The sequence below is a fragment of the Borostomias antarcticus genome (genome assembly GCF_949987555.1).
Source record: "Borostomias antarcticus genome assembly, chromosome: 27".
In the NCBI taxonomy this organism is placed as follows: Eukaryota; Metazoa; Chordata; class Actinopteri; order Stomiiformes; family Stomiidae; genus Borostomias; species Borostomias antarcticus.
In genome coordinates, this window is record NC_140260.1 from 7,197,977 (window position 1) to 7,220,476 (window position 22,500).

Genomic DNA, 22,500 nt, shown 5'->3' on the forward strand with positions numbered 1-22,500 from the left:
CGCAAATTCCATCAGGTGTAAGTTAGGGGCCAATGAGGCGTTCTCCAGTGTAGTTGACACGATTTATAGTCTGTGATTCATTTATTGAGTTTATATAGTATAACAGTGCCGTGAATACAAGGATTTTTGGCCCTTCATCAGATATAATCATGTATTTTGTTAGATTGCTGTGTGACCTGTCAATAACATGATTCTTACACAACTATTTGTCTACTAATATTAAGGCTTGTCTGAGGCCTGGCACTCCCCTAAGAGAAACCCTGGTCTAGAGAGAGAACCCTGGTCTAGAGAGAGAACCCTGGTCTAGAGAGAGAACCCTGGTCTAGAGAGAGAACCCTGGTCTAGAGAGTAAACCCTGGTCTAGAGAGAGAACCCTGGTCTAGAGAGAGAACCCTGGTCTAGAGAGGGAACCCTGGTCTAGAGAGAGAACCCTGGTCTAGAGAGGGAACCCTGGTCTAGAGAGAGAACCCTGGTCTAGAGAGAGAACCCTGGTCTAGAGAGAGAACCCTGGTCTAGAGAGAGAACCCTGGTCTAGAGAGAGAACCCTGGTCTAGAGAGGGAACCCTGGTCTAGAGAGAGAACCCTGGTCTAGAGAGGGAACCCTGGTCTAGAGAGGGAACCCTGGTCTAGAGAGAGAGAACCCTGGTCTAGAGAGAGAACCCTGGTCTAGAGAGAGAACCCTGGTCTAGAGAGAGAACCCTGGTCTAGAGAGAGAACCCTGGTCTAGAGAGAGAACCCTGGTCTAGAGAGTAAACCCTGGTCTAGAGAGAGAACCCTGGTCTAGAGAGAGAACCCTGGTCTAGAGAGGGAACCCTGGTCTAGAGAGAGAACCCTGGTCTAGAGAGGGAACCCTGGTCTAGAGAGAGAACCCTGGTCTAGAGAGAGAACCCTGGTCTAGAGAGAGAACCCTGGTCTAGAGAGAGAACCCTGGTCTAGAGAGAGAACCCTGGTCTAGAGAGGAAACCCTGGTCTAGAGAGAGAACCCTGGTCTAGAGAGGGAACCCTGGTCTAGAGAGGGAACCCTGGTCTAGAGAGAGAGAACCCTGGTCTAGAGAGAGAACCCTGGTCTAGAGAGAGAACCCTGGTCTAGAGAGAGAACCCTGGTCTAGAGAGAGAACCCTGGTCTAGAGAGAGAACCCTGGTCTAGAGAGAGAGAACCCTGGTCTAGAGAGGGAACCCTGGTCTAGAGAGAGAACCCTGGTCTAGAGAGAACCCTGGTCTAGAGAGAGAACCCTGGTCTAGAGAGAGAACCCTGGTCTAGAGAGAGAACCCTGGTCTAGAGAGAGAGAACCCTGGTCTAGAGAGAGAACCCTGGTCTAGAGAGAGAGAACCCTAGTCTAGAGAGAGAGAACCCTGGTCTAGAGAGAGAGAACCCTGGTCTAGAGAGGGAACCCTGGTCTAGAGAGAGAACCCTGGTCTAGAGAGGGAACCCTGGTCTAGAGAGAGAACCCTGGTCTAGAGAGAACCCTGGTCTAGAGAGGGAACCCTGGTCTAGAGAGGGAACCCTGGTCTAGAGAGGGAACCCTGGTCTAGAGAGGGAACCCTGGTCTAGAGAGAGAACCCTGGTCTAGAGAGAGAACCCTGGTCTAGAGAGGGAACCCTGGTCTAGTCTAGAGAGGGAACCCTGGTCTAGAGAGGGAACCCTGGTCTAGAGAGGGAACCCTGGTCTAGAGAGAGAACCCTGGTCTAGAGAGAGAGAACCCTGGTCTAGAGAGGGAACCCTGGTCTAGAGAGGGAACCCTGTGGGTTTAGGTCCCTCACCCATGATGATCACCAGCAGGTCTGTGTCGGTGGTGTCCTCCTCTGTCTGAGGGCGGGGCCGGGCGGGGCTGGAGCACAAGACGGACCCCGCCTCTGTACTCGCCACACAACCTGCACACGACACACAGGACAGAGATCATCCACCGTCTGCACCTGCCTCCCAGCTACACATCACCATCATCATCATCATCATCGTCCTCCCTTTCACTGACCCTCGGTGTCCGAGTCTGGGCCGGCACCCTGGCCGTGACATTTGACCTTCGCGGCCTTGAACCACGGAGACGTGCTCGGGCCCTCCTCCTCCTCCCGGCGCCTCTCTTCAGGAAGTGATTCAGGTGCATCGTGGGATGCCGCAGACTCCACTGTCTCCGTGCGGGCAGCCTTGGAGGCACCTCCCACCTTCACAGAACTGGACTTCCGCTTGCGGACCAGGCTCATAGCTCAGCAGCATCACCTGAGAGAGAGGGGGAGGGAGGAGAGGAGGGAGAGAGAGAGGGGGGAGAGAGAGAGGGGGAGGGAGGAGAGGGGGGAGAGAGAGAGGGGGAGGGAGGAGAGGGGGGAGAGAGAGGGGGGAGAAAGAAGAGGAGGGAGAGAGAGAGGGGGAGGGAGGAGAGGAGGGAGAGGGGGGGGGGGCAGACGGGAAGAGAGAGAAGGGGGAGAGAGCAGAGGGGGAGAGAGAGGGATAGAGGGAGAGAGCAGTGGGGAGAGAGAGGGGGAGAGAGAGAAAGAGGGGGAGAGAGAGAGAGGGGGAGAGAGTAGAGGGGGGAGAGCAGAGGGAGAGAGAGAGAAAGAGAGAGAGCAGAGGGGGAGAGAGAGAGGGAGAGAGCAGAGGGGAGAGAGAGGGGTAGAGAGAGAAAGAGGGGGAGAGAGAGAGGGGGAGAGAGTAGAGGGGGGAGAGCAGAGGGAAAGAGAGAGAGAGAGGGGGAGAGAGTAAAGGGGGGAGAGCAGAGAGAGAGAGAGAGCAGAGGGGGAGAGAGAGAGAGGGAGGGAGAGAGAGAGAGAGAGAGAGAGAGGGGGGAGAGAGCAGAGGGGGGGAGAGAGAGAGGGAGAGAGAGAGAGAGAGAGAGAGAGAGCGAGAGCGAGAGCAGAGGGGGGGAGAGCAGAGGGGGGGAGAGCAGAGGGAGCGAGAGAGAGAGGGAGAGAGCAGAGGGAGCGAGAGAGAGAGGGAGAGAGCAGAGGGGGAGAGAGCAGGGGGGGGAGCAGAGGGAGAGAGAGAGAGCAGAGAGAGGGAGAGAGCAGAGGGGGAGAGAGCAGGGGGGGAGCAGAGGGAGAGAGAGAGAGCAGAGGGGGGGAGAGAGAGCAGAGGGGGGGAGAGAGAGAGAGAGGGAGAGAGCAGAGGGAGAGAGAGAGAGCAGAGGGGGGGAGAGAGAGCAGAGGGAGCGAGAGAGAGCAGAGGGGGAGAGAGCAGGGGGGGCAGCAGAGGGAGAGAGAGCAGAGGGGGGGAGAGAGAGAGAGAGCAGAGGGGGGGCAGAGGGAGAGAAAGAGCAGAGGGGGAGAGAGAGAGAGAGGGGGAGAGAGCAGAGGGGGGAGTGAGCAGAGGGGGGGCGAGGGAGAGATAGAGCAGAGGGAGAGAGAATTTTAGAATTTTAAAAGAAACTTATTTCCAAAACCAGGCCCGTTTACCCCACTGTCCTTCTGTCACAAGATAAAAATCATACAAGTAACATCCAACCTCAAAATAAAAAGCACATCAGAACCCGAGAACCAAAGAGTTCTCCCTCAGAGGGAGAGAGAGCAGAGGGGGGGAGAGAGAGAGAGAGAGGGGGAGAGAGAGGGGGAGAGAGAGGGAGAGAGAGAGAGAGGGGGAGAGAGAAAGGGGAGAGAGCAGAAGGAGAGAGAGAGGGGGAGAGAGTAGAGGAAGAGAGAAAGGGGAGAAAGTAGAGGAAGAGGTGTCTGCAGTGGCTTCCTCTCCTCAAACACACAGCATTAGCAGAGACGCTGTCACCATACTCACTTCCAACTATAGTTACTGTTACATGTAGGGGATAATCAACCAGTAGGTGTGTTAAAATGCGGTTTTAAGGCACGACGTGGAGGCGAAGAACCACCCGACGCAAAGCGGAGTGCCTTAAAACCGTTTAACGCACACCTATGAGTTGATTATCCCGCTTATACCATGGCCTCACATACCAAAGACAAATAAATGTGCCATTTAATCGCATTCTACATTAAAATATAAAGAAATGTTATTTATGTGTTGCTCATTGCTGAGTGTCATTATAGTCCCTAACTGCTAAATCACGCTGCTATGGAATTACAAATTGAATATAATATTTCTTGGAGTAACAGCGATGACATCCAATAGTTAACATGGGTTTGGAACAATAAGTGAAACTAGAAAGTACATTTCCTGGAGAAAATGTGAGGTGGGCTAGCTGCTGCAGCTGTATGTAACAGCCACTGCTAGAACTACTACGGACCAGGCAATCTCCATGCACCCACCGGTGAAGACCCTGCGTCTCTAGCCCACTCAGGGGCTGAATTGTGGGGTCTGTGGCGTGGAGGCAAGACTCCGCCCCCTCAGGTCAGAGCTGGTTGGGGACAGCGTACCCCTCTCCGGGCCACCTACCTGACTCCACCGGTGAAGACTGTGTCTCTAGCCCACTCAGGGGCTGAGTTGTGGGGCCCGTGGCGTGGATAGTGGCGTGCTGGTTAGGCTCCGCCCTCTTGGGTCACAGCTATTCGGGGACAGTACAGTGACCTCGGGGCAATTTCCACGCATCCACCATTAAAGACTGTGTGTCTTTAGCCCACTTAGGGGCTGAAAAGTGGGTTCTGTGGTGTGAATAGTGGTGTGGTGGCGAGGCTCCGCCCTTTTTGGTCATAGCCAGTCAGGGACGGTGTACTCCTCTCCGGGCTACCCACCGCCCCCCACCAGTGAAGATCATGTGTCTCTATTCCACTTTGGCTGAGTTCTGTGCTACCACATTAGTTATAAAAGGGTGCCTGTACCTTTAAGAGAGGCTGCACATGCACACAAATTCAAAAAAAGCAACAGCTGCCACCACTCTAATCCCAACTGACACTCTGATTCTAGACATGGTCCGCTTCAGACAGCTCTATCGCGAAAACTATAAATTTTTACAGCTTATATATTGACACCATAGGAATCCTGAGAACTTACAGAACATTTCTATGTATAATATGTCTGTATAGCTTAAACACTGTAGGCATGGCGACAAGTTAGAAAAAGGGTAAAAATGTAAAATTAGCAGCTCAGAAGTTAGTGCGGCACCATATGTTTCAATGGGGAGCGCAGTTGCCGAACAAATCGTCATACCTCAAAAACGGTAAGCCACACAGCTTAGATACTTACAGTGTACGAATCAGCACAGTTGTGTGAACATTTCTATATATAATATGTGTATGAGCTGTTAAAACTGTAGGCATAACGACAAGTTAGAAAAAGAGTAAAAATGCAAAATTAACAGCTCAAAAGCCATATGTTTCAATGGGGAGTGCAGTTCCCGAACAAATCATCATAGAGTGAAAACGAAGTCACACAGCTTAGATACTTATATTATACGAATCAGCACAGTTGTGTGAACATTTTGATGTATAATATGTGTGTGAGCTTTCAAAACTGTAGGAGTGCCAGCAGTTTACAAAATGTGTAAATATTTTCAAAGCAACTGCTGCCACCACTCTAAAAACATAAAGTTACTGAACATTCCAAAAGCAGTTTCAAGCTGTTTCAATGGGACAAAAAATAGTTTTAAAAGTTAAATTTCTAAAAAACTATAAAAACTATTAAAAAAAACTGAATGGATCCCTGAAACAGCTAAACATCATGAACATTTTAAAGTTTGAATGAAGTTTCTAGCACAAAGTATGAAGAACTAGTTGAGGTTCAAAAAACTGGGGAGAACTATAATAAAGAAAGAAAGAAATAGTGTGAATATCACACGTTGGGCTAGCTTCTACAAGCTACAAGCTTCTACAAGCTATCCCACCTAATGAAAAGTGTCCGTTTTCTTTCAGCAATGTCTCTCAACCCTGGATACGACCTAGCAACCAAACAATGAGCCTAGCAACCCCAACTAGCTATTCCATAGCCTACTGTACCCATATATCTATGACTGTAGCTACTGTACCCATATATCTATGAGTGTAGCTACTGTACCCATATATCTATGACTGTAGCTACTGTACCCATATATCTATGACTGTAGCTACTGTACCCATATATCTATGACTAGCTACTGTACCCATATATCTATGACTGTAGCTACTGTACCCATATATCTATGACTGTAGCTACTGTACCCATATATCTATGACTGTAGTACCTGATATTGCTAGATAGCAATGAGAGAAGTGTAGGCTACTGCATATTTGCTGTGCAACATATAAATCATCCAGCTGTCAAACCTAGTTGCCAACAAACTATCTATGATAGCCCGATTGTCCTCAACTCCAAAAGTAACACGAAGTGAAAAAACTGTTTTTGATTTGGGGACAGTGAGGTGTCTGGCTATCATAAAGAGTTTTTGATTTGGGGACAGTGAGGTGTCTGGCTATCATAAAGAGTTTGTTGGCAAATAGATTTGAATACTGGACAATGGATGCGTTGCACAGCAAATATGCAGTATCCAACACTTCGTTCATGGCTAGCTAGCAATGGTCCAGCAGGCTATGGGATGAGCTCAATGGTACAGCAGGCTATGGGATGAGCTCAATGGTACAGCAGGCTATGGGATGAGCTCAATGGTCCAGCAGGCTATGGGATGAGCTCAATGGTACAGCAGGCTGTGGGATGAGCTCAATGGTACAGCAGGCTATGGGATGAGCTCAATGGTACAGCAGGCTATGGGATGAGCTCAATGGTACAGCAGGCTATGGGATGAGCTCAATGGTACAGCAGGCTATGGGATGAGCTCAATGGTACAGCAGGCTATGGGATGAGCTCAATGGTCCAGCAGGCTATGGGATGAGCTCAATGGTCCAGCAGGCTATGGGATGAGCTCAATGGTCCAGCAGGCTATGGGATGAGCTCAATGGTCCAGCAGGCTATGGGATGAGCTCAGTGGTACAGCAGGCTATGGGATGAGCTCAATGGTCCAGCAGGCTATGGGATGAGCTCAATGGTACAGCAGGCTATGGGATGAGCTCAATGGGACAGCAGGCTGTGGGATGAGCTCAATGGTACAGCAGGCTATGGGATGAGCTCAATGGGACAGCAGGCTATGGGATGAGCTCAATGGTCCAGCAGGCTATGGGATGAGCTCAATGGTACAGCAGGCTATGGGATGAGCTCAATGGTACAGCAGGCTATGGGATGAGCTCAATGGTACAGCAGGCTATGGGATGAGCTCAATGGTACAGCAGGCTGTGGGATGAGCTCAATGGTACAGCAGGCTGTGGGATGAGCTCAATGGTACAGCAGGCTATGGGATGAGCTCAATGGTACAGCAGGCTGTGGGATGAGCTCAATGGTACAGCAGGCTATGGGATGAGCTCAATGGTACAGCAGGCTATGGGATGAGCTCAATGGTACAGCAGGCTATGGGATGAGCTCAATGGTACAGCAGGCTATGGGATGAGCTCAATGGTACAGCAGGCTATGGGATGAGCTCAATGGGACAGCAGGCTATGGGATGAGCTCAATGGTACAGCAGGCTATGGGATGAGCTCAATGGGACAGCAGGCTGTGGGATGAGCTCAATGGTCCAGCAGGCTATGGGATGAGCTCAATGGGACAGCAGGCTATGGGATGAGCTCAATGGTACAGCAGGCTATGGGATGAGCTCAATGGGACAGCAGGCTGTGGGATGAGCTCAATGGTACAGCAGGCTATGGGATGAGCTCAATGGTACAGCAGGCTATGGGATGAGCTCAATGGTACAGCAGGCTATGGGATGAGCTCAATGGTACAGCAGGCTATGGGATGAGCTCAATGGGACAGCAGGCTATGGGATGAGCTCAATGGTACAGCAGGCTATGGGATGAGCTCAATGGGACAGCAGGCTGTGGGATGAGCTCAATGGTCCAGCAGGCTATGGGATGAGCTCAATGGGACAGCAGGCTATGGGATGAGCTCAATGGTACAGCAGGCTATGGGATGAGCTCAATGGGACAGCAGGCTGTGGGATGAGCTCAATGGTACAGCAGGCTATGGGATGAGCTCAATGGGACAGCAGGCTATGGGATGAGCTCAATGGTCCAGCAGGCTATGGGATGAGCTCAATGGTACAGCAGGCTATGGGATGAGCTCAATGGTACAGCAGGCTATGGGATGAGCTCAATGGTACAGCAGGCTATGGGATGAGCTCAATGGGACAGCAGGCTATGGGATGAGCTCAATGGTACAGCAGGCTATGGGATGAGCTCAATGGTACAGCAGGCTATGGGATGAGCTCAATGGGACAGCAGGCTGTGGGATGAGCTCAATGGTACAGCAGGCTATGGGATGAGCTCAATGGTACAGCAGGCTATGGGATGAGCTCAATGGTACAGCAGGCTATGGGATGAGCTCAATGGTACAGCAGGCTATGGGATGAGCTCAATGGGACAGCAGGCTGTGGGATGAGCTCAATGGTCCAGCAGGCTATGGGATGAGCTCAATGGTCCAGCAGGCTATGGGATGAGCTCAATGGGACAGCAGGCTATGGGATGAGCTCAATGGTACAGCAGGCTATGGGATGAGCTCATTTGAGCTGCTGTCAAAACCGGCGCATTGATTTAGATCGGTAATTAAACTTCAGCCGAACTACATATATACACGGTTTTAACGCACGTCTGCTGGCCAATCAGGAAAGAGTATTAACCCAGACCAGCCAATCAGGAACGAGTATAAACCCAGACCAATCAGAAGAGAGTATTAACCCAGACCATGGTATAAACAGCATTATATCACTTAACCAAGTTAGGGTAGCAGTCAATCACGTTTGCTAGATAGCTCATGTTAGCTAGCTAAACTTAAGTGACGCATGCTAAATTAATGTGTCAAGTTTAGCAAGGTAACGTTATGATAATAAAACGTTATTATTATATAAATATTAGCTCCCCTCCCCTGATCAATGTGCTACTGCCTAGGCTAACACACATGATTCAGCAGGGAGAAGGGAGGATCACACCTGACTGTTTGCTCAATTGAAAAGCACAATGGGATAAATTATTACAAACTATAATACAATGCAAGTCAAAGTCACGTTAGTTATGAGTTGTGACGGATGTGCCTTAGCTCGCAGGCTAGCTAGCTTTATGGAACCAGGTAACCAGTCTTTCAGAAGAAGCCTGGCCAATGAGTTACAGACAACTGTCTAATTACTTCTACAGAAGGTAGAGCAACGTGTCATGATGATATGAAGTTGTGAACGTGTGTTTTTCAAACACAACGGACCTTACCCGCCACAGGTCCAGTCCCATCTGCAGCAAACAAGGAAAACTACATTGACGGTCCTACTTCCGGGTGTCGCACGGTCAAAGCTCCGTCATGAAACACACGCCGCAAGAACAGTTCCGCGTCCGCACGAGATCGATAACAGTAATGACGTGTTCACCCTGGGGCACTAAACCTGGATAGGGGGTTAGGATGGGGTTTCCCGGTGGTCCTGGCTGAGGGAGCCGTGATCCGGTTGCATGGAAGCATGTCCCATATGTGATGGTATAAGTCACCATGGAGATGTATCCCGTGGAGATAGCCTGCTCGAGACCAGGATCCATATCTCAGTCACTCCGTTCAGAAACCAATGTGTTCATTAGTTATCCCACTGCTCTTTACATATTACCATCCAGTGAAGTAGGCCTGCTGTCATTATTTAAACACCGTGACCATTATTTTACAATCATACAGCCTATTCATACATGTTATTAAATTTCACGTGATAGTGATTGACACGGTTATAGGCCGTGCCGACTGAGCTGTCCATAATATTATTCAGCAAAGGGTCAATAGGCAGGTCCGATCAACACAAATAGCGCGGGGCGGCTCTCAGGAGGTAGAGGGGGTCGTCCAATGTAGGGTCGACGGTTCGAATCCCGGCTCCTCCTGTCCACATGTCGAAGTGTCCTTGGGCAAAGACACTGAACCCAAATTACTCCCAATGACCAGGCTAGCACCTTGCATGGCAGCTCCGTCAATGGTGGGTGAATGAGAGGCCTTCATTGTAAAGTGCTTCGGATAAAAGCGCTATATGAGTGCAGTCCATCACCAAAGCCAAATAAAACCTACACATGGAGGAGTAACATGCATGGTCCATTATTGTATAAGGATAGATCAAAGCAAATAAATAAATAAAAGCCATCATTTTGAGACCATCATTCAAAACGGAGTCACAAAGTGCTGTACAAGATGGAAAGCCCAGAATCAAAGCATAGCCTACCACAACGCAAGAATAAATACATTCACAAAGGTAATGCACCCTGCATGTGTGCACAATGAAATACATGCGCATGCAAGACAAATCTATACGCCACAAATTAATACAGAGTAAAGACATATGGATATATGCAGTAGCCCACCTGTACAGGTGCATCTCAGAAAATTAGAATAAAAGATCATTACTTTTCAGATAGTAGTTCATATAGTAGTTCATAGTTCATTATAATTTAATTCAAAAAGTGAAACTTTCATTTATTCTAGATCCATTACACAAAGTGAAATATTTCAAGCCTTTTTTGTTTTAATCTTTATGATTGTACAGTATGTTCAGTATGTTCATTTATACACTCAATACTTGGTCATGGCTCCTTTTGCACAAATTACTGCATCAACGTGGAGCAACATGGAGGCAATCAGCCTTGAAATATTTCACTACATGTGTAATGAATCTATAAAGTTTCACTTTTTGAATTTGGCCTAAAATACGGAAAATAATGAACTTACGATATTCAAATTTTCTGAGATGCACCTGTATACACACAGATAAAAAGAAAAATTATAAACTGTATTAAGCACACTAGTTTAGCCACATTCAGTACAGGCATGGGCAGTGTAGGAATAAGCACCAACAATATTATAGGCCCAAGTCGAGTGAAATAATGTAAAACGTATTGTTCTCTGTCCACTATTGCAGTCTCACTTCAACAGAAATAATGTAGGCCTACGACGCAACATACTTTTATTCAAATCACTTGTCTCGTTGGAGCTGGGGGGGGAGGAGAACCATGATTAATGCAATGATTGTGTTACAGTGCATATAGACCTACCGATAGTGTGTTGTGTGTTTTAGAATGTGGCCATACAGCCACACAGACTGAATTACACACACGTGTATGATTCTATATTGCTTACATATAGCCTATTGAAACAGCGAAGACATAAAGGTACATTTTTCTATCATTTAACTCGCATTTTCAGTAAATGTCCTAGTTTTCAGGGGTGTTAACTAACTCCTTGGTTTGGAATTGTCCTGGTTTCAGTGGACCAATGCGGGTGCATGTGTGGGCTAGCTTACTCACGCATCCAGTTGGTCTGAGATAGTTTGCTACCCTCGCTCCCTCTGGGTTTATCGTCGTAATTCATTTTTGAATGAGTGTTGTTGACCACCTCATACGCCTCCATTAAAAGCTCTTGCTCAATTGGGGCGAATTACGCCGCAACCAATTAAGGCAGCTGCTCTCGTTGTGATTGGCTACATCCCAGCCCAGCTATCCGGGATATCTTCATTCTACTTTGGTGCAACGGGCCCGTTTTACTGGAAAATTGTAATTAGAAAACATGTTCATCATATCATATCTATAGCAATATATCATATAGCCTAACCAATGTGTTGAAAGCACGCTGGTCTGGTCTATTAACGACATTCACAGTTGTATGACGTCAGTAGCCGAGTGTAAACCACATGGACTAATTGATTCAGATTCAAGTCACGTGGCCAGAGGTGTGTCTATAAGAGGAAGTTGGCCAGGCGTTTGGCGGGATATACGCAAGGACGTTTAATCATGTATGCGTCAAAGGCTGCCGTCTCCCTGCGAAACTTGCCCCTGACTCCAGACCGGATTCCCTCGTTCATCATCCCGTCCAGGAGCCCTCTGGTTCTGTCTCCTCTGTTCCTGTCTCCTCGGTCCAGAAGACAGGCCTCTCAAACGGACCGCACGAGACTGCTGGCTCCGTGCAGCCCCAAGCAGAACCGGCACCTGTCTCCGTCCTCCCGGTTTATCAGTCTTCTTTCACCGGCGACGAAGATCAGACTTCACCACCACCGCCATCACGAGAAAGACGACCTCGTTGACCCGTCCACACGAGCGGCCATGACCCTGTCGCACGTGGACAAAGTCCCCACGCCGTACGGGTTCTGCGCGCTCTCGGAGAGCCCGTCCACGAGGCGCAGGGAGTCTCTGTTCCACAAGGGGACCGGCGGAGGGGAGTCTCTGTTCCACAAGGGGACCGGCGGAGGGGAGTCTCTGTTTCACAAGGGGACCGGCGGAGGGGAGTCTCTGTTTCACAAGGGGACCGGCGGAGAGACTGGATGTGGCGCTCGCTCGCCTTGTCCGACGGGACACACGCGCCCCGCCGGTGCTCAGTCCGGATTGGCGGAAGAAGCGCACAGCATCCCAGTGACCCCAGAGACGCCGCGGTCCACTCTGAAGACCGGCAGGGCGGCGATGCAGCAGTTCCTGGCCAAACCCCTCACCGTGCTGCGATCCCGCGTTCCGGGGAAGAAGAACCGCGCCAAGGACCAGGGAAGGACCTGACCTCACCATCTGTGCCATAATGGGCAACGCAATGTGTTTTTATTATTATTTTTTATTATTATTATTGTCATGTCTAAATAAAAAAATGTTTTTATAGTTACTGTCCTCAAGTTCTCTTAATTGCATCGGACGGCGCTTTGTGGGCGCGCTCCGCATATCACAATACCCCTGCGCGCGCACGCACGCCTCTATGCTCGCTGCCCGAGCGCCTCCACGCATGCGTGCACGTGTCCATAGAAATACATGGGCTAAAGTTTCGTTCTGTCCAGAGCGAAATTGTTATGAAATTCGTTCTGTGTAGAGCGATTCAATAGATTACTTTTCGTTTTGGCTGGAACGAAAAGTCGTGAGATACGGTTGCTCAGCTGGAGGGTTATCCCCAAAACATGTAATATATCACTCAACAGCAGTGACACTCCCCCCCCACCCATGCCATATTAAATGAGGATAATCGATCTCTATGAATCATTCATATTATATATTACATATTATATTCCATATTTGAAACAAGCCCAAGACTAGGCGCTCCACTGCGCTCCGGACCCCGAGCACCCGAGTGCATAGCCCATGATCCGGTGAGAGATAAGCTATAAGATGTCACCGTGTGGCCATTAAAGCGCCCCCCAGTTTGCGGAGGTGGTCCTGGGCCTCCAGCTGGCCATGAGCGTCATCGCTATGAGGATCCTGCACACACACAACAACTACCTGTCCTGGTCCAGCTCTCCCACCTGAGAGGCCACACCCCCAGCTCTCCCACCTGAGAGGCCACACCCCCAGCTCTCCCACCTGAGAGGCCACACCCCCAGCTCTCCCACCTGAGAGGCCACACCCCCAGCTCTCCCACCTGAGAGGCCACACCCCCAGCCGCAGAACTGGGAAGAGGGAGTGAGTGAATGCATTGTGGATTGAATAGTCAGGTTTGTGCTGTGCGTAAATAAATACCATCCGGCTTAATGTAACTAATTTCATGACTACATGCCATCATGCATTTGAGGTCTATTGCCAGTAGAGGGGGCGCTTGTGACACATCAGTTCTCCCAGGACAGGTACAAGAATATAACTTTTATTCGCCATATAAAACCAGGTACAGGTACTCTACATTGGAATTCTTGTTATTGCTTGTTCTTACAATATCTGTTCAGCACTAATCAATTCCTCATTCCAGTTCCTATAGGTACAAAACCAGACATAAGGTTCTCAATCTGGCAATTTACTATCTGTAGTCTAGCAGTCTATCAAATTGACCCGCATCTACTTATTCCATCCAATCATGGATGACTGTGAGTGTAATATACCCAGAGAAGTAGTGTAGAGGGGGGGGGGGAGGAGAGGACCCAGGACAGACCCTTGTGGAACCCCCGTAGTCAGACATGGTTCCGACATCAAACCTCTCCATGTCACCTGATAGGAGCGGCCCGTCAGGTAAGATGCAAACAGGCAGCGTGCAGACCCAATGCACCAAAACTCTGTTTCCCATCACTAATAATGAGGCAGAAACTGTATTGGTATGCATCGCTGTATGAATACATGACAGTTCTGTGCGTGTAAACGTAGGAGCAATAAATAAATCGGGATGGTTATTTTGACCAAACCACATAAATTCTGGTTGAGTAGAAATGACAGAATAACAACTTCTTCATTCTTAAAGCCATTTTATTGACCATTGAACATCCTTAAAATCTCAGATTCCACTTCCCTCAAGTTTCGAGATGGGACATAGGCTACAGTATTCCTCACTTCATAAGCCCACTGTATGAAACAAGATGCACCCAGTGCAAAACAATCTGTTGAGTTTTCTTGTTGTTCCATGTTATCCTCAGTAGGCCTATATTTTGGTCATCCGTGTATAATAAAGATCACACCGTAGTACATCTTGATGTCTCTTTTATTATCACGAACACAGCGCTCACTTTCTAGTCCGACTGTTACGGCTCGCATGCCCTCGCCTCCACAACCGCCTCCCTCTCTCCCCTCTGGGCCCGCTGCGCGCTCGGGGCGTCCTACGCGCTCTACCGCACGTCGCCTCGGCCCAGGCATGCAACGCTCTGACTCTCCGGAGTTTCCCCCCACTACCGGGCGTTCCCCGTCTCCGGCCAGCTCCGCGGACTCGGCAGTCTCCTCCCACTCCGGTGACGAAGAGTCGGATCCCGACATGCCCAGCACATCGGCCCGTGCGCAACGACAAGAACGGCGCGCTCGTCTCCGACGATGACGCGGGCGCGGCTCTACTCACCGGTTTCCCATTCATCATCACCACACCTGTCCCTCGTTCTGCAATCACCTTCAACCCCTACAAGAACCTGGTCTACACTCCACTCATCGCCAGATCTTACCATAACATATGTGGTAAAGTATAGCCTAGCCTACGACATTACTTACCTGTATTTTTGTAGTGCTTTTTCTCGTTTCCTGCTCGTGATTACCATCACTCACCCTGCTTCTCCTCCTCGTCTCTCCAGTTTCCTGGACCCCCTCTGCTGAGTGTACCAGCTAGCAGAGCCCTCACCCGGCTCCACCTCCCGATCCCTCCGGCTCCCTTGAGCCAAGGACATTTATTATTATTTAGTGGCAGTTTAGTGGCTCCTATTATTTCTATCCTATTATATTTTTTGGCATCCTCTTTTGTGGCTCCCCCTTTGTGGCTCCCCCTTTGTGTTATCTTATTAAATCGCCCCTCCGGGCTTTACCGTCCCTTGCCTCCTCCTTTCCTGTTGCGCCTGGGTCCCTAACCAAACCATCACAGTAAGATCTGGCCAGTTTGGACCCAGCCAACATGGAGGAGAGACCTGCACCTCCCGGACTACTCCAAGCCCTCCAACAGACCCAAGCTGAGCAACTGCAGCAGGTATCCGCCCAACAGCAAGCCCAGGACGAGCGACTGAGGGGCCTCGCTACTCTGGTCTGCACCCTGTCCGACCAGGTCACCGCGCTCAGTGCCCGCCTGGCTCCGTTCCTGAAACCCACCGCTCCACCAAACCGGGAGCCCCATCTCGCCTCCCCGGCCCCCTACGACGGGACGTTCACCCTCTGCCGGGAGTTCCTCATGCAGTGTGAGTGCGTGTTTGATCTCCAGCCAAGTATGTACTCCACTGCGTCTGCTCGTATAGCCTACATCGCCAACCTCACCACGGGACGGGCTCGCCGCTGGGTCATGGCGGGTCGCGAGGGCGCAGCTGCCTACATGCAGGACTACACTGCCTTCGTGACAGAATTCAGGACCGTGTTTGCCCACGACGTCCATGGACAGGACGCGGACGCTGCTCTCTCCGCCCTCACCCAGGGTTCCAGCTCAGTAGCGGACTACGCCACGGAGTTCCGCATCCTCGCTGCCCGTTGCTCCTGGAACGAGTCTGCACTGTACAGCGCCTTCCGACAGGGCCTGGGGGACGCCATGAAGGACAGCCTGTCTGTAAGAGACAGACCAGCGACCCTGAACCAACTCGTCTTCCTCTCCATAGCCATAGACGAGCGCGACCGGGAACGCAGGCGCGAGCGGGCGCACCAACACCACAGCGCACCCAGACCGTCTCCACCTCCCTCTACCGGTCTCTCTCGGCCTGTCCCGGCCTCCCTCGCCCCCCCAAACACCGCTGGAGAGGAATCCATGCAACCCGACTGACCCCCGCAGAGCGTGAGCACCGGAGTCTGAACGGACTGTGCATATACTGCGCTAGCCCAGCGCACGCCGTCGACTCCTTTTCCCTCTGTGCCTCCCAGGGCGGCAAAAAGAGTAGGCTCACTCGCCAGGGGGTACCGGGTAAGCCGGCTCATCCATCCCCAATCCCGGACCCGTGCCACCAGGTTCACTGTCACCCTCGCCTGGCAGGGGCACACGCTCTCCGTCCCTGCCCTCATCGACTCCGGTGCCGACGAGAACTTCGTGGACGTCCAGTTCGCCCACAAAGCGGCGCTCCCTCTCTCCCCTCTGGAGAGGCCCCTCTCGGCTTTCGCCCTGGATGGCCATCCCATGGGCCCCATCACGCACCGGACCCTGCCCCTCACCCTCACGGTCTCGGGAAACCACGTGGAGGACGTCCGCCCCTTCGTCATCCACTCTCCCGACGCTCCATTCATCCTAGGGAGGCCCTGGCTGGAACTCCACACCCCTCATGTCTGCTGGAGCTCGGGGCACATCCTCAGCTGGAGCACCACCTGCCACGCCCGCTGCCTCCGAGCTGCTCAGACCTCCACTCGGGTTGACCGGCCCCGTCCCGCTCCTCCGGACCTCTCCACGGTCCCTTCGATGTACCACGACCTCGGAGAGGCCTTCAGTAAGGAGCGCGCCCGCACACTCCCCCCTCATCGACCCTACGACTGCGCCATCGAGCTCCACCCTGGCGCCCCTCTCCCAGCCAGTCGTCTCTACAACCTCTCCCTCCCAGAGAAAGCAGCCATGGACACCTACATCTCCGAGTGCTTGGCCGAGGGTCTCATCCGACCATCTCGATCCCAGGTGGCAGCGGGGTTCTTCTTTGTAAAGAAGAAGGGAGGAGATCTGAGGCCGTGCATCGACTACAGGCTGCTCAACAACATCACGGTGAAGAACAAATACCCACTCCCCCTCATGAGCTCCAACTTTGAACCCCTCATCAGTGCCACCATCTTCACCAAGTTGGACCTCAGAAACGCTTATCACCTGGTGCGTATCCGTGAGGGGGACGAATGGAAGACCGCCTTCAAGACCTCCCGTGGCCACTACGAGTACCTCGTCATGCCCTTCGGCCTCACCAACGCCCCCGCCGTCTTCCAGGCCCTTATGAACGACGTGCTCAGGGACATGCTGGACGTGTTTGTGGTCCTCTACCTGGACGACATCCTTGTATTCTCCAGGAGCGCTGAGGAGCACGTCCAACACGTCCGCATGGTCATCCAGCGTCTCCGGGAGAACCGCCTGTACATTAAGGCGGAGAAGTGCACCTTTCACTCCTCGTCAGTGGAGTTCCTGGGGCTTATTGTGGAGGGAGGCCTGACGCGACCCGACCCCCGCAAAATCAAGACCGTGGTCGAATGGCCTCAACCCACTACCCGGAGGCAACTCCAGAGCTTCCTTGGCTTCGCTAACTTTTACCGCCGTTTCATACGGGACTACAGCCGGGTAGCAGGTCCCCTCACCCACCTCACCTCATCCCTGCGTCCGTTCGTCTGGACACCGGCTGCCAGCGCCGCCTTCTCCGCGCTCAAGGAGCGCTTCACCACCGCTCCGGTCCTTCTCCATCCTGACCCCTCCAGGCAGTTCGTGGTCGAGGTGGACGCATCGGACACAGGCATCGGTGCTGTTCTGTCCCAGCGGTCAGTGGAGGACCAGAAGTTGCACCCCTGTGCCTTCCTCTCCCGCCGGTTCACCCCAGCTGAGGTCAATTACGACATCGGGAACAGGGAGTTGTTGGCGGTGGTGGGGGCCTTGGAGGAGTGGCGCCACTGGCTTGAGGGCGTGGAACACACCACCCTCGTCTGGTCGGACCACAAGAACCTGACCTTCATCCGGGCGGCCAAGCGCCTCAACTCCCGCCAGGCGCGGTGGTCACAGTTCCTCGGGAGGTTCGATTTTACCCTCACATTCCGGCCCGGCTCCCGCAACGCCAAGGCCGACGCACTGTCCTGCCTCCATGCGCCCGAGGCGCCCGAGACCATCCTGCCGGCCTCACGTGTCATAGGGGTGATTACCATGAACATCGAGGCAGTGGTGAGGCAGGCCCAACGCGCCCATCCCAGTCCGGCCAATGTCCCTCCTCGCCGGCTCTTCGTGCCCGACTTGGTCCGGTCCCGGGTGCTCCAGTGGGGTCATGCCAGCCGGTTTGCGTGCCATCCCGGGGTTCACCGCACCCTTTCCTTCCTGAGCCGACGGTTCTGGTGGCCCTCCATGAGGTCCGACGTCCGGGAGTTTGTTGTCGCCTGTCCCGTCTGCTCCCGCAGCAAGGCGTCCCACCAGCCCCCGGCTGGCCTCCTGTGTCCTCTCCCGGTCCCCAGCCGTCCCTGGTCCCACATCGCCCTGGACTTCATCACCCGTCTTCCCCCCTCCAGGGGCAACACGGTCATCCTCACCGTGGTGGACCGGTTCTCCAAGGCGGTCCACCTGGTGGCGCTCCCCAAGCTCCCGTCCTCTGCGGAGACCGCCGAGCTCCTCGTCCAGCACGTCTACCGGCTCCACGGCCTCCCCAGGGACATTGTCTCGGACCGTGGGCCTCAATTCACCTCCCAGGTCTGGAGGGCCTTCTGCAGGGAGATAGGCGCCACCATCAGCCTCTCCTCTGGCTACCACCCGCAGACCAACGGCCAGGCCGAACGGGCCAACCAGAGCCTGGAGTCCGCTCTCCGCTGTGTGTCGGCTCTCCACCCCACCTCCTGGAGCAAGGACCTGCCCTGGGTCGAATACTCCCTCAATGCCCTGACCAGCGCTGCCACTGGCAGGTCTCCGTTCGAGTCATCCCTCGGGTACCAGCCCCCGCTGTTCTCTCTCCAGGAGTCGGAGGCCTCCGTCCCCTCCGTCCAGGCCCACCTCCGTCGCCGTGTCTGGAGGGAGGTCCGCAGGGCCCTGCTCCGCTCCAACGAGCGCTCCTGCCGTGGGGCCAACCGCCGCCGCACTCCTGCTCCGGCGTACCGGCCCGGTCAACGAGTCTACCTCTCCACCGCTGACCTTCCGCTCCAGGTCCCCTCCAGGAAGCTGGCTCCGCGCTTCGTTGGGCCCTTCGAGATCGACCGTGTCCTGAACCCAGCTGCGGTACGCCTTAAGCTCCCTGCTTCCATGCGGGTACACCCTGTGTTCCACGTGTCCAAGGTCAAGCCTGTCTCCTCGAGTCCCCTCATGCCTTCTGCCCCAGCTCCTCCGCCTCCCCAGATGGTCGACGGGCATCCCCAGTGGATGGTTCGGCGGCTGCTGAAGGTGCGCCGCCGGGGTCGGGGATTCCAATACCTCGCAGATTGGGAGGGGTACGGCCCCGAGGAGTGCAGCTGGATCTCCAGGCAGCTCATCATGGACCCGTCTCTCCTCCGGGACTTCTACCGGGCCCATCCTGACGCACCCGGTCGGTCGCCAGGTGGCTCCCCTCGGGGGGGGGGGGGTCCTGTTACGGCTCGCGTGCCCTTGCCTCCACAACCGCCTCCCTCTCTCCCCTCTGGGCCCGCTGCGCGCTCGGGGCGTCCTACGCGCTCTACCGCGCGTCGCATCGGCCCAGGCATGCAACGCTCTGACTCTCCGGAGTTTCCCCCCACTACCGGGCGTTCCCCGTCTCCGGCCAGCTCCGCGGACTCGGCAGTCTCCTCCCACTCCGGTGACGAAGAGTCGGATCCCGACATGCCCAGCACATCGGCCCGTGCGCAACGACAAGAACGGCGCGCTCGTCTCCGACGATGACGCGGGCGCGGCCCTACTCACCGGTTTCCAATTCATCATCACCACACCTGTCCCTCGTTCTGCAATCACCTTCAACCCCTACAAGAACCTGGTCTACACTCCACTCATCGCCAGATCTTACCATAACATATGTGGTAAAGTATAGCCTAGCCTACGACATTACTTACCTGTATTTTTGTAGTGCTTTTTCTCGTTTCCTGCTCGTGATTACCATCACTCACCCTGCCTCTCCTCCTCGTCTCTCCAGTTTCCTGGACCCCCTCTGCTGAGTGTACCAGCTAGCAGAGCCCTCACCCGGCTCCACCTCCCGATCCCTCCGGCTCCCTTGAGCCAAGGACATTTATTATTTAGTGACAGTTTAGACCTATTATTTCTATCCTATTATATTTTTTGGCATCCTCTTTTGTGGCTGCCCCTTTGTGTTATCTTATTAAATCGCCCCTCCGGGCTTTACCGTCCCTTGCCTCCTCCTTTCCTGTTGCGCCTGGGTCCCTAACCAAACCATCACAAGAACTCTTGTCCTCTCTGTAGTCAGGGGTTCCCCTGGAGTTTGGGAAGTGGAGGAGTCCTTCATTCATCCTTTGGGAGGTGGGAGAGCCCAACTGTCTGTTAACTGGATGAAACTCCCGAGCTCCTTATCAACACAATAAGAAACACAAAATAAACACTCAAGTTGACTTATCAAACCCATTTTATTTCTAAGAGAATACAGAATAACAGAATAAACCTTTAACAGGATGTTGTAGACGAGGGAAAATAGGCAATCTATTTCTAATAGAACAGAAAATCAAATCTATTTCTAATAGAACAGAAAATCAAATCTATTTTGATTACTGATTTGATTATTTTGAGAACTGAAAGTATTCACACATACGATTGGAAATGTAAGATCAGTTCACAACACATAATAATAAAAATAAAAAGCTCCCACAAGCACATAAAAGACAACCTCTCCCAACATGTTAAAGTTACTAAACAGGTGAATAGTGACGGTAGTTTGAGACGGGTAACGGCTTTACAGAGATGTAGCAGAGCATCACTGAGCTTTACAGAGATGTAGCAGAGCATCACTGAGCTTTACAGAGATGTAGCAGAGCATCAGTGAGCTTTACAGAGATGTAGCAGAGCATCACTGAGCTTTACAGAGATGTAGCAGAGCATCACTGAGCTTTACAGGGATGTAGCAGAGCATCACTGAGCTTTACAGAGATGTAGCAGAGCATCACTGAGCTTTACAGAGATGTAGCAGAGCATCACTGAGCTTTACAGAGATGTAGCAGAGCATCAGGGTCCTCTGAGGAGAAGACAGGCACCAGAGAGGGGGGGTCAGCCCAACCCTAACCCCAGCTTGGAGGGAGAGTGGTTCTCCAGAATGAATACACGCTTCTGTAGCCAATCAGAGCTGAGTATTAAACCAAGCCCAGATAGACAGTATCAACGTAATCTCTATGGTCAAACTGTAGGATTCTTCTGTCAGTGTTGAGAGACGGATCAACACAGAGGAATGTGTTCATCTGGACGGACAGACTGGGCTGTGGTCTAAACATGACCGTGACATCATCACCCCGCTCCTGATAGGACAGAGTCAGGTGACCTCATCTGAGAAGACACGCCCTACTAATGATCATATTTACAGTATGACAGCAGGAAGCAGTGCAGAAACAGAGAGAAAACATACTTGATAAACCAGGAAAATAAATGTATTTTTCTATATATTTGAAAGAAAGAAATGGCATATTTGCTTGTGTCACTTGTGTTTGCAAACTACAAATCCTCAGATCAAATTGAAATATAATTTCTATCAAATTATGACAGTCATGCAGGCCTCATTAATGATCTATTGACATCATCAGAGACACAGCTGATTCATTAATCATCTATTGACATCATCAGAGACACAGATGTTTTATTAGTCATCTATTGACATCATCAGAGACACAGCTGATTCATTAGTCATCTATTGACATCATCAGAGACACAGCTGATTCATTAGTCATCTATTGACATCATCATCAGCTGTTTTGGGTAAATTTGTCTTCGTGCTGCGCTGCATATTAATCTGATTGTTCAGTTAGTTGACTTGTCTCTATTTCCTCCCCTAGTTTCTGCTGCTCTTCTGTGAGGACACACACACACACACACACACACACACACACACACACACACACACACACACACACACACACACACAGAACAACAAGGTAAATAACAACAGTGTAAACACTGAATTCATGTTGATGGTGATTTTACATTTAGGACAAATTAGGACAACTAGCAGGTCATACAGTTCACTATGCTGTTTACTATGATGAATATGTCACTGTGTGTGTGTGTGTGTGTGTGTGTGTGTGTGTGTGTGTGTGTGTGTGTGTGTGTGTACGTACGTGTGATGTTATTGGAGGAGGGAGATCCGACATCAGAAGCTACATGGAGAAACAACCAGACCAGTTAAACTGAGGACCAACCAGACCAGTTAAACTGAGGAACAACCAGACCAGTTAAACTGAGGAACAACCAGACCAGTTAAACTGAGGAACAACCAGACCAGTTAAACTGAGGACCAACCAGACCAGTTAAACTGAGAAACAACCAGACCAGTTAAACTGAGGAACAACCAGACCAGTTAAACTGAGGACCAACCAGACCAGTTAAACTGAGGAACAACCAGACCAGTTAAACTGAGGAACAACCAGACCAGTTAAACTGAGAAACAACCAGACCAGTTAAACTGAGGAACAACCAGACCAGTT

The 22,500-nt window shown here is 51.8% G+C and overlaps 2 protein-coding genes across 4 annotated transcripts in view; both read right to left on the reverse strand.

Annotated features, from left to right (window-relative positions):
* LOC311326379 (major histocompatibility complex class I-related gene protein-like) overlaps window positions 1–22,500 on the reverse strand; it is a 356,702-nt gene that overhangs the window by 314,992 nt on the left and 19,210 nt on the right. For 2 of the 3 annotated variants that reach the window (XM_084459268.1, XM_084459267.1), the window contains exons 7-8: window positions 22,135–22,173; window positions 20,478–21,866 (exon numbers count right to left, since the gene is read on the reverse strand). In XM_084459268.1, the coding sequence (XP_084315394.1) occupies window positions 21,805–21,866; window positions 22,135–22,173 (101 nt within the window). In that variant the 3' untranslated portion in view covers window positions 20,478–21,804. The remainder of the gene's footprint in view (window positions 1–20,477; window positions 21,867–22,134; window positions 22,174–22,500) is intronic. The other variant, XM_084459269.1, reaches the window with a different exon arrangement.
* On the reverse strand, window positions 1,727–9,183 carry LOC311326434 (uncharacterized protein; the record flags this gene model as incomplete). Its single annotated transcript, XM_084459327.1, has 3 exons — window positions 9,109–9,183; window positions 1,974–2,215; window positions 1,727–1,872 (listed from the first exon to the last, which is right to left on the reverse strand). The coding sequence occupies exons 2-3, from the start codon at window positions 2,197–2,199 to the stop codon at window positions 1,727–1,729; spliced, it is 372 nt and encodes a 123-aa protein (XP_084315453.1). The 5' UTR covers window positions 2,200–2,215; window positions 9,109–9,183.